The sequence below is a fragment of the Sinocyclocheilus rhinocerous genome, unplaced genomic scaffold (assembly GCF_001515625.1).
Source record: "Sinocyclocheilus rhinocerous isolate Xijiao unplaced genomic scaffold, SAMN03320098_v1.1 scaffold36, whole genome shotgun sequence".
NCBI classification, from domain to species: Eukaryota; Metazoa; Chordata; class Actinopteri; order Cypriniformes; family Cyprinidae; genus Sinocyclocheilus; species Sinocyclocheilus rhinocerous.
This window is the reverse complement of record NW_015664459.1, coordinates 1,083,320-1,096,339: the sequence shown is the minus strand read 5'-3', so window position 1 is coordinate 1,096,339 and position 13,020 is coordinate 1,083,320. Positions and strand designations below refer to the sequence as shown.

The 13,020-nt window shown below is 34.9% G+C and overlaps 1 protein-coding gene across 1 annotated transcript in view; it reads left to right on the top strand.

The window, feature by feature from the left end:
* LOC107730106 (calcium/calmodulin-dependent protein kinase type II delta 1 chain-like) overlaps positions 1 to 10,554 on the top strand; it is an 84,306-nt gene extending 73,752 nt beyond the window's left edge. The window contains exons 18-21 of the mRNA XM_016540839.1: positions 6,293 to 6,368; positions 6,458 to 6,552; positions 7,461 to 7,694; positions 9,267 to 10,554. Coding sequence (XP_016396325.1) covers positions 6,293 to 6,368; positions 6,458 to 6,552; positions 7,461 to 7,693 — 404 coding nt within the window. The 3' untranslated portion in view covers position 7,694; positions 9,267 to 10,554. The remainder of the gene's footprint in view (positions 1 to 6,292; positions 6,369 to 6,457; positions 6,553 to 7,460; positions 7,695 to 9,266) is intronic.
* Positions 10,555 to 13,020: the final 2,466 nt, after the last annotated feature.

The window sequence follows — 13,020 nt, the reverse complement described above, 5'->3', positions numbered from 1 at the left end:
GTGCCCTGTGCAACCACCTGTCTGCATCCTTACAGTCTGACCCAGTTGTAAAGGCAGAAGACTGTGGGCATTACAGTCATAATATTATTTGCTTTTCTTTCTCTTCCTGGCCAGTACTGCCTTGATGTTGAGGCATACATAAAGTGTCAGCCTGCCTTGAGCTCAGCTCAGCTCGTGCACCTAGAGAGGAGGAGTTAGGCAGGGGATGGCAGGTCATCCCGGGGAAGATTACGCAGATGAAGTAAAGCAGCTTTTGTCACTTCACTCCCTATAGTACTTCTCCAGCAGATGTTTAGCAGATTGCCCTGCACACTCTGCAAGGCCATTAGAGAGTAGTAGTGAGGGCTACTCCAAATGTGCTCGAAGTCCCGTGTATGTACAAAATCTAAAAAATTATTGCATACTGCTGTGCATTATCAGTATTGAGTGGGTCCATGTTAGGATGCATCAGCTGAGAGAGCAATGGTGAAGTCTAAGAACTGGAGGATGACACTATATCTTTTAGCTTGTCATCTTAACACTAGAACTTATCAGACCTTAATATTCATTACTGTTTTCAATCAGGATTTAGGACTCGTCATAGCACTGAAACGGCTCTTCTTAAAGTGTCAAATGACCTCTTGCTCACTTTGGATTCTGGTAACTGCTATTCTAATTCTGCTCGAATTAACTGCCACCTTTGATACAATCCACCATAGAACTTTGTTAGATCGTTTACAGCAGGAGGTTGGGATTAGTGGTATTGTTTTACAATGGTTTTCTTCTTATCTGTCTAATAGGTCTGTATCTGTTACAACGGGTAATCATTCTTCTCCTTCAGTTCCTCTATCGTGTGGATACCCACAAGGGTCCATATTAAGTCCAATTCTGTTTTCTTTATATATATTACCGTTGGGGAGTATTTTTAGGAAACATGCGATTCCATACTACTGTTACGCTGACGATACTCAATTGTATGTCCCATTACACCCAGTTGATAAGTCCTGCACTACAATTGTCAAATGTCTCGAGGATGTGAAATCCTGGATGTCTAAGAATTGTCTCCATTTAAATGAGAGCAAAACAGATGTGGTTGTCTTTGGTCCTCTTAGCTCTTCTCCCCTTATTTCTAGTTATTTGGGGCCTCTTTCTAGAAATGTTCATCCATACGCAAAAAATCTGGGTGTATTTTTTTATTCAGAGCTGAATTTTGTAAAACAAGTTAATACTGTGGTGAAAACTAGTTTCTACTACTTAAGGTTAATATCTAAGATTAAACCAAGGCTCTCATCTAGAAATTTGGAGACAATCATCCATGCTTTTATATAATCTAGATTGGATTATAGTAATGTTGTGTATTTAGGAATTTCTCAGTCATTGGTAAATCGATTACAGCTTGTTCAAAATTCTGCTGCCAGTCTATTGACTCCAACTCCAATTTTAGTCAAGTCAAGTCACCTTTATTTATATAGCGCTTTTAACAATACAGATTGTGTCAAAGCAACTGTACAGCATTAATTAGGAAAATAGTGTGTCAATAATGCAAAATGACAATAGTAAACACTCATTTTTCAGTTAAAGGCAGTTCATCATTGAATTCAGTGATTCAGTTTCAGTTAAGCATCCTTGCATTGGTTACCTGTTAGATATCGGATCGATTTTAAGGCCTTAGTAATAATTTTCAAAATTTTAAATGGTCTCGCACCTTTGTATTTGTCAGATCTTGTTACTTTACATTAGGGATATGCCGGTATCAAATTTTCATGTTGCGATTAATTGCTCATGCTTTTATCACGGTATTCGGTATTATCACGATATTGAAATTTAGTTTTTTTTAAAAGTGCTGTCATAATACAGTATAACAGGTTTAATAACTTTTTTCTTATAACAAAAATAACTGAACATTTAAATGCAATAAAATTTTTAAAATGCATTCAAAATTCTTAATAATTTGTAATATATAATTATTCACGGTATTTAGAAGTGCCCACGATAACAATATCGTGCATATTCATTACCGTGATATATCGCATTACCGAATACCGGCACAAGTCTACTTTACATAAAACTGTTAAGAACTTGAGATCTGTTGACAAATGATTGCTCCAGGTACTGAATGCATTGTACAGCACTTTGGGCTGCTTGAAGGCAGTAGAAATGTGCTATATAAGAAACTAAACTAAACTAGAACCGCCAGGGGTCGCTGTATACCGCCAGCGGGTAAATTTTACCTACACACATGGCTACTGTTTTGATATGGCTAAAGAACATATTTCACTGTTATTTCACTGTATCTGATTTAGGAGAGACATAATGTTTGTTTTCTTTTTTTAAGATGTTGTGTTTGTTATTGTATGTGTTTGGTTTTCTTGAATGCATTGTACAGCACTTTCGGCTGCTTGAAGGCAGTAGAAATGTGCTATATAAGAAACTAAACTAAACTAGAACCGCCAGGGGTCGCTGTATACCGCCAGCGGGTAAATTTTACCTACACACATGACTACTGTTTTGATATGGCTAAAGAACAGATCTGCTGACAAACGATTGCTCCAGGTACCACGGTCCTGACTTAAGCGAAAAGGTGATCGGGCCTTTTCGATTGCCGGTCCTCTGCTATGGAATAATCTAACTCTAGCCATTCACACTGCCACCTCGCTTTTAAAACGAATGCATTGTACAGCACTTTCGGCTGCTTGAAGGCAGTAGAAATGTGCTATATAAGAAACTAAACTAAACTAGAACCGCCAGGGGTCGCTGTATACCGCCAGCGGGTAAATTTTACCTACACTCATGACTACTGTTTTGATATGGCTAAAGAACATATTTCACTGTATTATGCCACTGTCTTCACAAAGAAGTGTCTAGAGTCATAAAATGATTATGTCTAGTCATCTATATTTTTATATATTTTTGTCCTGTTGTTTTATGTTCATGGCTTTTTATGCAGGCTACACTAATCGCTTTTCATAACAGTCAATGTAAGCTAAACAAGCCTGCACTGACAACGAGAATCAGAAGGAAATAAATACATATTTGGGTGATGTAATATTACAATACAATGTCATTAATCAATATATTAAAGATAAATCATGTTATTTAAACTACTAAAATAGCCTGTAGACAATGATGAGCAATAATAATTCACCACACTGCATGATGCAATGACAAATTCAAGTGCACAGCTTAACCTAATTAATTATTAATTTGTTTAGTTATGTCATTTATAATTCGAATAAGAGAACAACACCAATACATTTCGGGTAATCAAAAAATGGTTTTATTCATAACATCATAGATCAGATTTTTATTTTTATTATTTTATTTATTTATTTTTCAGGAAACGGCCTTGCAGAATAAAAAGCAACACAGCTCTCTCTATCTATAGGAGATCTTCTAACATCCATCCAGTGCACTCACTGAGCTCTCTCTTCTCTCTATCATTACTAGACACGCCCCTTACTGCTGATTGGCTGCAAGTGTGTTTTGGGACTCGGTTCGACACTGTCGTCAAAAGCGTTTTCAAATATTGCTTAGTGCACCTTTAAATAATGCATCATCTAAAGGGATTTGCCAAAATCTGCATTTTGTGTCAAGGATACTGAAGACCTTGGCACCCTGCATGTCAACATTGACCAGTTTTCAGGGGATGATGTTGCCCGAGAACTTTCTTTTTGAGTCTATACATATCCTTACAGAGCCACAGTCATTCTCTCAAGCTCAGCTATAATTTATTCTCTCATTGCAATGAGTAACTTCTAGGGCACATATTCAGGGGGCGCCACTGATCTCGTGATAGACAACAGGCTGTTTGCCAAGCATTGTGGTCACACAGGTCACTGAATTCCTGTACCCCGGTTTACTTTTTCATCACAGAATGAGGTTTACTTGTTGATATACAGTAATGTTGCATTTAGCTCCTGTGTCAACCTTCTTTTTTTTTTTTAAGTTGCCAGACCCATGTTTTAGTCGCAGTGCTGTTAATATTTCACTTTTCTGAGTGACATCATCCACTTTCACAATAGTGATGCGAGCTTGACTAACGTGACCTGCCAGAACTAATGCTACGCTTGATTTTCATCAGGTGCAACTAGAGATGTGTCCAGTTCATTCACCCAGTTGAATCTGGAGTTTTTGAATTGCACTGCACTTCTGCAGCTCACTTGGGTGGGTAATCATAACTTTGAGCTTAAGTTGCTGGTTTGTGGGATGGAGCACCATTTTCCATTTGTCTGATAGACTGTAATTGCAATATATGTGCCATTCTTTTTCAAATTTTCTCTGGTTGTAAGATATTTAATCAGAAATTAGAGGATTAATGTGGCGGAGATCTTTTGCCTTATTTAACCACTTCTGACACTATGTAAATTGTCTCAAGAAGCAATATATGCAGTACCACCAGAACATACTTTCTATTTGCCTACATTAAAAGTTAAAGCAGTACTACCGTTAAGCTACTTTAAGGGGCTATATTTATACTATGAGACTTTCAGATTATAAATAACTGTTATTAATTTAAGAAATTAGCCAGAAAAAAAAAGAAAAGAAAAAAAAAATACACATTACAAGTGCATTTTTTAACAAATTATTGTGCACTGTCCGGGATATTTCTTTCAGATCCCTCCATAGGCACTAATACACTTCTTTAATTGTATTAAATACATTTAAACTACATTCAAATATGCTGTTTTGTTTTTGCCAACAAAAAACAACAAAAGTATCTGCATTCACACCCCCCTTTTTTTGTAAATGGGTGACAGTGATGTATCTAGTGATGTATTAAACTCTGGTCTGACAGGTGTTGGGGGATTTTTCTAGAAAACCATGTGTCTTTCAAAAAAGCATACCAAATGTTTTATTTTCAAAAACATATTGCACTATTAACTTTGATAACCATGTTCATGTGATAAATATTTGTCGTATACTATCATATTTGTCATATTATATAATAGTTTGTGCTCATATTATATAAGGTGCTTAAATACTATATGGTACATGAACAAAACATGCTGCCTAAGGTACATGTCCATAAACTTGGTAATGCCCAATGATTTTAATGGTAAGTGCTTTTGTGTAACTGTAAATGATAGCATAAATTTCAGCATATTGTTATCAGTGGATTTTAAGTAAATACTCCACTTTATCCATGTGTGCTTTATATTCTCTCCCTTATAATATATTGTGGTATTATTTTACCGCAAATTATTTATTACTGAGTAAAGTGATTCAGACCAATTTGGATATTTTTGCTTACTGTATGATGCATTTATTGAGAAGAACTGGCTCAAAAGAATGAAGGCATTGCTAGTAACTTCAGGCATTGCTAGTTCATATTCTATGTTAGTTAGGCTGTAGTTGCAGCCTAGAATTAAATTGCTGGTTTTGTCTGGCCAGAGGAGAACGGCACACTGTTTTGACACACTATTTCCTTGTTTAATACTGTAAAGCTGCTTTGACACAATCTGCATTGTAAAAAGCGTTTTATAAATAATGGTGACTTGACTTAAACAAGCAGATGTGTTGTGTTGTAAATTGTAATTATTAACAATGATTATTTTATCGGCTTTATAATACAAGAAGCAATAAAAAGCTAATAAATTAACATGGTACTATACACATTCTTACTGGCCAAGCTAAAAATGCAACACCCAGTTTTATACAATATGAGGTCCCTGGGGTCCATTTTTCTGTTCATCAAGATATCATTGGCTTGGAAAAATGTTGGATCAATAAAATAAAGCAGTACAGTTCTCCACATAATTAAACTTTAGTGTTTAAGGGGTTAACATTTGATTTACATTGATACAGTTGAACATACATTGAACATTTGATATACATTGGTAGCTGGCCAGTCCCTTTCAGACATATTTGTGAATCTGTTTGATTCATTTTAAAGAACAGACTCATAAGAGCCATTCACTGGAGAATCAAACATCACTCTCTTTTATGGTCTTTCAAAAAAGCATACCAAATGTTTTATTTTCAAAAACATATTGCACCATTAACTTTGATAACCATGTTCATGTGATAAATATTTGTTGTATACTATCATATTTGTCATATAATATTTTGTGCTCATATTATTTAAGGTGCTTAAATACTATATGGTACATGAACAAAACATGCTGCCTAAGGTACATGTCCAAAAACTTGGTAATGCCCAATGATTTCAATTCAATGAGAATCAAACATCACTCTCTTTTATGGTTTAAAATGAATGTATTTCATTCTGGTCTGTTCATCAGCTAAAGGATAATGATTACAGTTTTTTGCGCAGTTCTTCACTGTTTTTTTTTTTTTTCTTTATGTGGTTCAGCACGGAAACAGGAGATAATTAAAGTCACAGAGCTGCTGATCGAAGCCATAAATAATGGAGATTTTGACGCATACACGTGAGTTTTTTTATTATTATTTTGCCTTCACTCTGTTAAAGAATGCCTTATTATGTCTTTTAGCTTTTATTTTATGTTGTATTCCACAGGAAGATTTGTGACCCTGGACTGACATCTTTTGAACCTGAAGCTTTGGGAAACCTAGTGGAGGGGACAGATTTCCACAGGTTCTACTTTGAAAACTGTAAGACATGACATGATGTTACATGTTAAAGGAATAATTGATGTTTTCATACTAAGAAAGTGAGTGAGCTGTTGAGCTCCAACAATGAAAAAAAGCATATATTCCAAGTCTTCTGAAGCCATGCTATAGCTTAATGCTAGGATTAGTGCAAATTGAAGTTCACAAGAACAGTGAAAAATATTGTTGTAGGATTTACTTTGAAACAATTTTTGCTAGTAAATTTCACAAATAAAAATAAAGTGAATTACAGTAATCACAGTATTATAGTGTTTGAATTATAGTAAATGTGAAATTTTGAAATAGAAAGACTTTTTGTAAAACATACTGTAATCATATCTGTTTGATTTACAACTTAATAAGTTATTATTTAATTTATTCATGTATTTTTGAGTGAAAATGCAATGTTCAGATTGTACATCAGCTACAGCATCAGCCACAACATGTGAGAACAAACAGTGTTGGTTTTATTGATGTCAGACCTCGCACATTGTATCTTCATATGACAAGTTTGATGTGAGAGCAACACTGGAGAAGGTTAACAGTGAATAGCTATTTTTTGGACTGTTTCTCATAAAAAGCTATCATATACTAATATGTTTATAATTTTTGTGTGTGCCATTTTGGTGCTTGGCTGTCCTCACTTTTGTTATAAAGAAATGAATGATAAGCGTATTCAAAAATATTCATAAAAAAAAAAAAAAAAATCTAGTTTTGTGTTCCACAGACGAAAATAGTGAAATGTGTTTGGAGTGATATGAAGATGAGTTTATAAAATCGACTGCATTTTACAAGTGTTGTGACTAAAGTAAATATGTCCTTTAGTTTAATTAAATGCATCCATATTGTTTTAATACGGGTGAAAGTGCCTTGAATGACACAAGCATAAGTATTATTGTCCTCTGCTCTAGCTCTCTCCAAAGGCCACAAACCCATCCACACCATCTTGCTGAACCCTCATGTACACCTGATCGGTGAGGATGCTGCATGCATCGCTTATATAAGGCTCACCCAATACATGGATGTCAACAATATGCCTCGCACCATGCAGTCTGAAGAAACGCGTGTCTGGCACCGTCGTGATGGCAAATGGCAGAACATCCACTTCCACCGGTCTGGCTCACCAACTGCGCCCACCAAGTGAGGTCTGTGTTTGTGTGCGTGCATGGTCCCAAACATCTCTGTTAGAGAGACCCGTTTGTCCAGGCTAGTTAATGCTGATGAATGTTGGTCTGGTTCTGGACTAGCTTCTGTGTTACAGCAGAAGGGTGCTACACTATAAAAAGAATGATTCCAAAAGGAGGATTTCACAGTGATGCTATTGCAAAATGGTTTGCAATAGTTCTCTGTTTTTTGTTTTTCTTAGTGTGAAGAAGACTTTAAAGGGATTGTTCATCCAAAAATGAAAATTCTGTCATTATTTACTCAACTTGGTGTTGTTCTAGTGCCCTTCTTTGTTTTTCGGACCACAAAAGGAGAATCTGCTCGTGCTCGTCCTTATAAAGGCAGTGGATAGTGACCAGCATCGAGTTTTATAAAAATGTCTCAAAAGTATCACAAGTATCAGTCTTCTGCACTTGACTGTACATCAAGACGAATAAAACCACACAAAAAGTATTATGTGCTGTGTTGTCTCTACTGCGTTGAATATCTCTGGACTGGAACTCCGGTTGTCAGATAGGTCAGAATGACCGTTGACTGTTGACTTGCTGCAAACTTTCGGCAAACACAGCAGATAATATCACCTCGGAGAAGTACGTCTCAAGGTTACTTATGTAACCATGGTTCCCTGAGTAGGGAACTATAGTCGCACCGGTAGTGACGTCATGGCTGTCGCTGGCCAACAAGTTGGTGTTTTTTCAATGTATGCTTCAGACACGGGTCACGACGAGGCGTTCCCCATAGCGACCCCTAGAGGACGCAGTTCGAAGTTCCCATGAAAGGGAAAGTACATGGATTATATTTTGTCACATTTATATAAATCTTGATTTCTCACAACTTTTCTTAATGTGCCTTTCTGAGTGAGTTGGAGTACATTTTCGTTAAATAAAGTAAATTACAGGTTTTTTTTTCAACTGTTTGCACACATTTTCAAAACTATACACACAAATCCAAGAATTGCACACACAAAATGTAAAATGCCTCGCATCACTTGCAAAATGAAGCACTGCATTCAAAATATCACAAACAAATCTCAAAAGCAAACATTTGCAAACACCTTTGCCATAATATTAATTCATGTTAGATTTTTGTGTGTTACATAGAGAATTGTGTGTTGTGTTTTGCAAAAAGTGTTTTATGAAATTTCAACGGCCAAGAATTTGTGTATTGTTTTGCGTTCTGAAACTTAAAGGATGTTTTTATAGTACAATGACCTCTTATATGTCAAAAGGCAATTTTGATTTCGCAGTTCATGACCCCTTTAAAAAAAACAACAACAGGGTGAGTAAATGACGAGTTAATAAATGACGAGTTAATTTTAATTTTTATGGGAACTAACCCTGTAATAAACTAAAGAACCTTTTTTCCAATACTTTTGCGTAATTGATAAAAACCTTTATTTTTAAGGCTTAAAGTGACAATTAGTGGATGTTTTTGTTTTGATGCAGACCTATCCCTTAAAAAAGTCACACTGTAGAACTTTGTCAGTGTATAACAAAAAATAATAATAATGATATTTGTGATGAGGTAATGTGTGATTTCTTCTTCTTCTTCAGTTAATAAGGTCTCCAGAGCACAGCCTTTCCTGTCAACTGAGCTTCAACAAGTGTCTGGCCCAACTCAATCATGATCTTCATAGTTTACTCTACTGTACCAGAGTCTTGTTTACATTCACTGTTGGACTAATAGAACATAGAAGGTTGGAGAATCATTTCAGATCAGGATGTGGTGTGTTTTTATGTGAGTACATTTGCATGTATTGAGTATGCTGTTTACACACTATACTCATTCATGTGAAAAGCATGTTCTTACTTAGTACTTTAATCTTTTTTTGAAGGGTTACATTTTTGTATAACAAAATATATGGAGCCATTTGTTAGTAATCTGTGGTGTTTGGGTGCGAGGTACTGTATATCAGAAAATAATTAATCAAGGTTTTTTTAATTGTCAAGATCCAAAATGTACTTATTTCTTAAAATGACAAATATGAGCTTGCTTATGGTTTTCAGTGATGTACATTTTGTGAAGTTATGTGAAGTGCTATTTTAGCTTTACACTTTGGAGTATTACTAGTTTATTTTTAGCACGCATACTGTAGGAAGCATTGTGCTATTTTCTTGGATAACCCAAAATTCTGAGAAGGGAAAAGGTTTAGAGTTTTATTTGATTTTTTTGCTCGTGAATTGTCATACATTCTTTTTTCATATATTCAGATGCACGATAACTGTAATAACTCAAACTTCACTACACCAGATAAGCTCAGATGCTCATTCTGTAAAGAACGCAAATGGCTTGCAAAGCCAGATAAGTTTTTCCTTTCTTTTCAATAATTTGTGTGTAATTTAGTTTTGTTGTGGTAACTTAATTGTGTGCATTTACAAAGTGTCTGCTTCTCACTGTAATTTGTGGTACTCTTTGAGGAAAATCTAACAGGTTGCATTCTCATTTTTAACCTTTTATGAATAATGCATGACATTTTACTCTTACTCATCTCTCATATAGATCCAAAACCTTTCTTCCCATTTCGTATGTGAGTCTCTGTCTTGACAGACAAACCTTGACTGAAGATCTCATGCAGAATAAATGAATCAAAGTCAATGTTCTGTACATATAATCCACTACACACTATTACTTACACAATACAAAGAATGTAACCATGGTGATGCCACAGTGTACTAATAAAAGAGGCAGATTGTTTGTCAGAATACAATTTTGATTCTTCTAAGTCCAGTTCATTATGGTAATATATTAAGTTACAGTACAACATTATAGAATAAGGATATTACCAGTGGGATTGATATAATAGATTTCTAAATATGTGAAACATCTAATAAAATGTGTAATTTCTGCAAAATTCTTGTGTTGACATCCTTTTGATTTTAGGCTTTTTAACAATTAATTCCATCTAAACTATCAAACAACAAATTGAGCTTTGTGGAAGAATTTGCCATAGGTATATAGTAGGCTTTATTATTAAAGTAATATTTCATTAAAATCAGGTACAACTAAAGCCTTTATGATTCCACAAACATCTGTGGTATACAGTTGATTACCACAGATACATAACCAGAACTTCATGTGCCTCGAATGATGATTTAGGCAAATTTGCAGATCTAATTGTGTAGAGATTCATTATTGTACTGTACAATTAGTAATTGACACAAGCTGCTTAAATTATACAACCCAGAATAGTTTTTAATGTCTGTTTTTTTAATGCATTAATGCATGCTGCATAAGCTGTCATTGTCATGGAAAAATAAGCTTAACTAAATCTCCTTTTTTTTTTTTTACTTAAATCTCACTTTGCAGTACAAAGTGAAGACCCTAAAGGCCCGTTCACACCAAGCACGATAACGATAAAGATATAGTTCTAAAAATCGTTCTCAATATTAAAGAATAGCATAGTTCACACCACAACTATAACGATAACGATACAGAGGAACGATATCGTTGTGATCACTTTCAAAACGATTTTTTTTCCCAGCTGATGAACGATAAAACACTGACAGCCAATCAGAATCCATCCTCCTGTGACGAGCTCAAGAATTTAAAGCGGCAGACGCATGTGCGCTTTAGAATAAACAGACGATATTGTTCGCTGGTGTGGACGCTAATATCATTATCTTTATAGTTATCGTTCTTGGTGTGAACGGGGCTTTGGCCTGGATGGGATTAAATAATCCAAACCATTTGTGAATCCTCAATTACACTCTTGAAAGTGTGCATGCTATTGTTCATTACAAAGTAAACTAATCGTACGTACCTTATGAATATGGACATTCTTGGTCATGACATTATCTAAACAAACCTGATGCTTTTCAACAGTATTGAAGGAGGACACTTGGCTGCTTTTCCTTTAGGATTTGCTCCAATTCATATATACAAAAGCACATTATTTTCATTTTTGACTGTAAAGACAATTTATATTTGTCTACAAAATGCAGGCTTTAATTCATTTTAGCATGTCTTTGTTTCAAACTTATGAGAAACATAACTTCAGTAAAGTACAGTATAACCAAACTTTTAAATAGTAGTGTATGTTCTCAAAACATTACAAAATGAAAGTTAAATTGTTCAAAGAAATTGAATCAAAGCTCAATTAAGGCAATATTTGCCTGTCTCCTATGAAGTGTTCTTAAACACTTCTTAAATTTCTTAAATTCAGCATATTTTTCCTAATAGAAGATAAGGTAACAGTGAGATTTGTTTCATTTTTTATTATTATTGTTATTATTTTACATCATTGCAACAGCAGAGGAAAAAAAATAAACAAAACAGGCAAAATTTTCATCACTTTCCCTCCCTGTTCTGAGTTCTACTGTAAGCGCCTACAGGAGCATCACAAATAAGGAAGATACAAGTCAAGCCCACAAGCACAGTTTTGGAGGGGGACTCAAATTATCATTGAATTCAGTCATACTTAAACAAAAAAACAAAAAAATGGGACTGCACAAAACAGAAAATGGGATTTATTTAACTCGTTCAAAAAGAAAAAGAAAATGTTTTCAATAAACAAACATAATTGCATTGTCACAGAGGAGATCTGAGAACACACACATAGGTTAAACAGTGAAAACAAATAGGTCAATGACACAAAATAACTGGATGTGTAGATAATGACAGCATTCTTTCACTTAAAACTGATAAATTCTCACGTAAACTGTGTAAAAACCATTCAGAAGCATTCTGGGATTAAGAAAGACTACTGCATGATATTTATTTGTTGCTTTTAAATCTCAGTCATAGCCAGTATAAATACATAGCCAGTTATATCAGATGGCTGATTGCTTGCACTTGATTAACTGTGGTTACAAACTCACATGCCCCAAAGATATTTTGATGATATTTCATCAGGTCTGTTGTGAGATTTTGAGCAAGTAATCTGACATGTTTTTAATTACAGCAGTCCATTGATGCAGTTGTACAGCAGTTACAGGAGACAAAGGAGTATATGACAGTGTTTTTAAACATTTTCAATCAAAGGCCATTATTTACAAATGTCTTCACACCTTTAGTGGCCAGACAATGAGCTCAGCATCCAAACTGACCCATATTCATTTTCCATTATTATGTTTAGTTCTGCTTCTACAATACCACAGCAACCAAAATGACACACGTACGCACACAAAAACATCTCAGTTTCATACAAATCACTCAGCAATTCGGATAACACTATCTTTGGTCACAAAACGAGAAAATAAATTCAGTCAGGAACAAAACAAAAAAGACATTCAGCCATAATGCAGTTAAAATGTTTCCATTATTTGCCATGAATGAAAAGATCAAGCAATCAATAATATAAGGGGATCT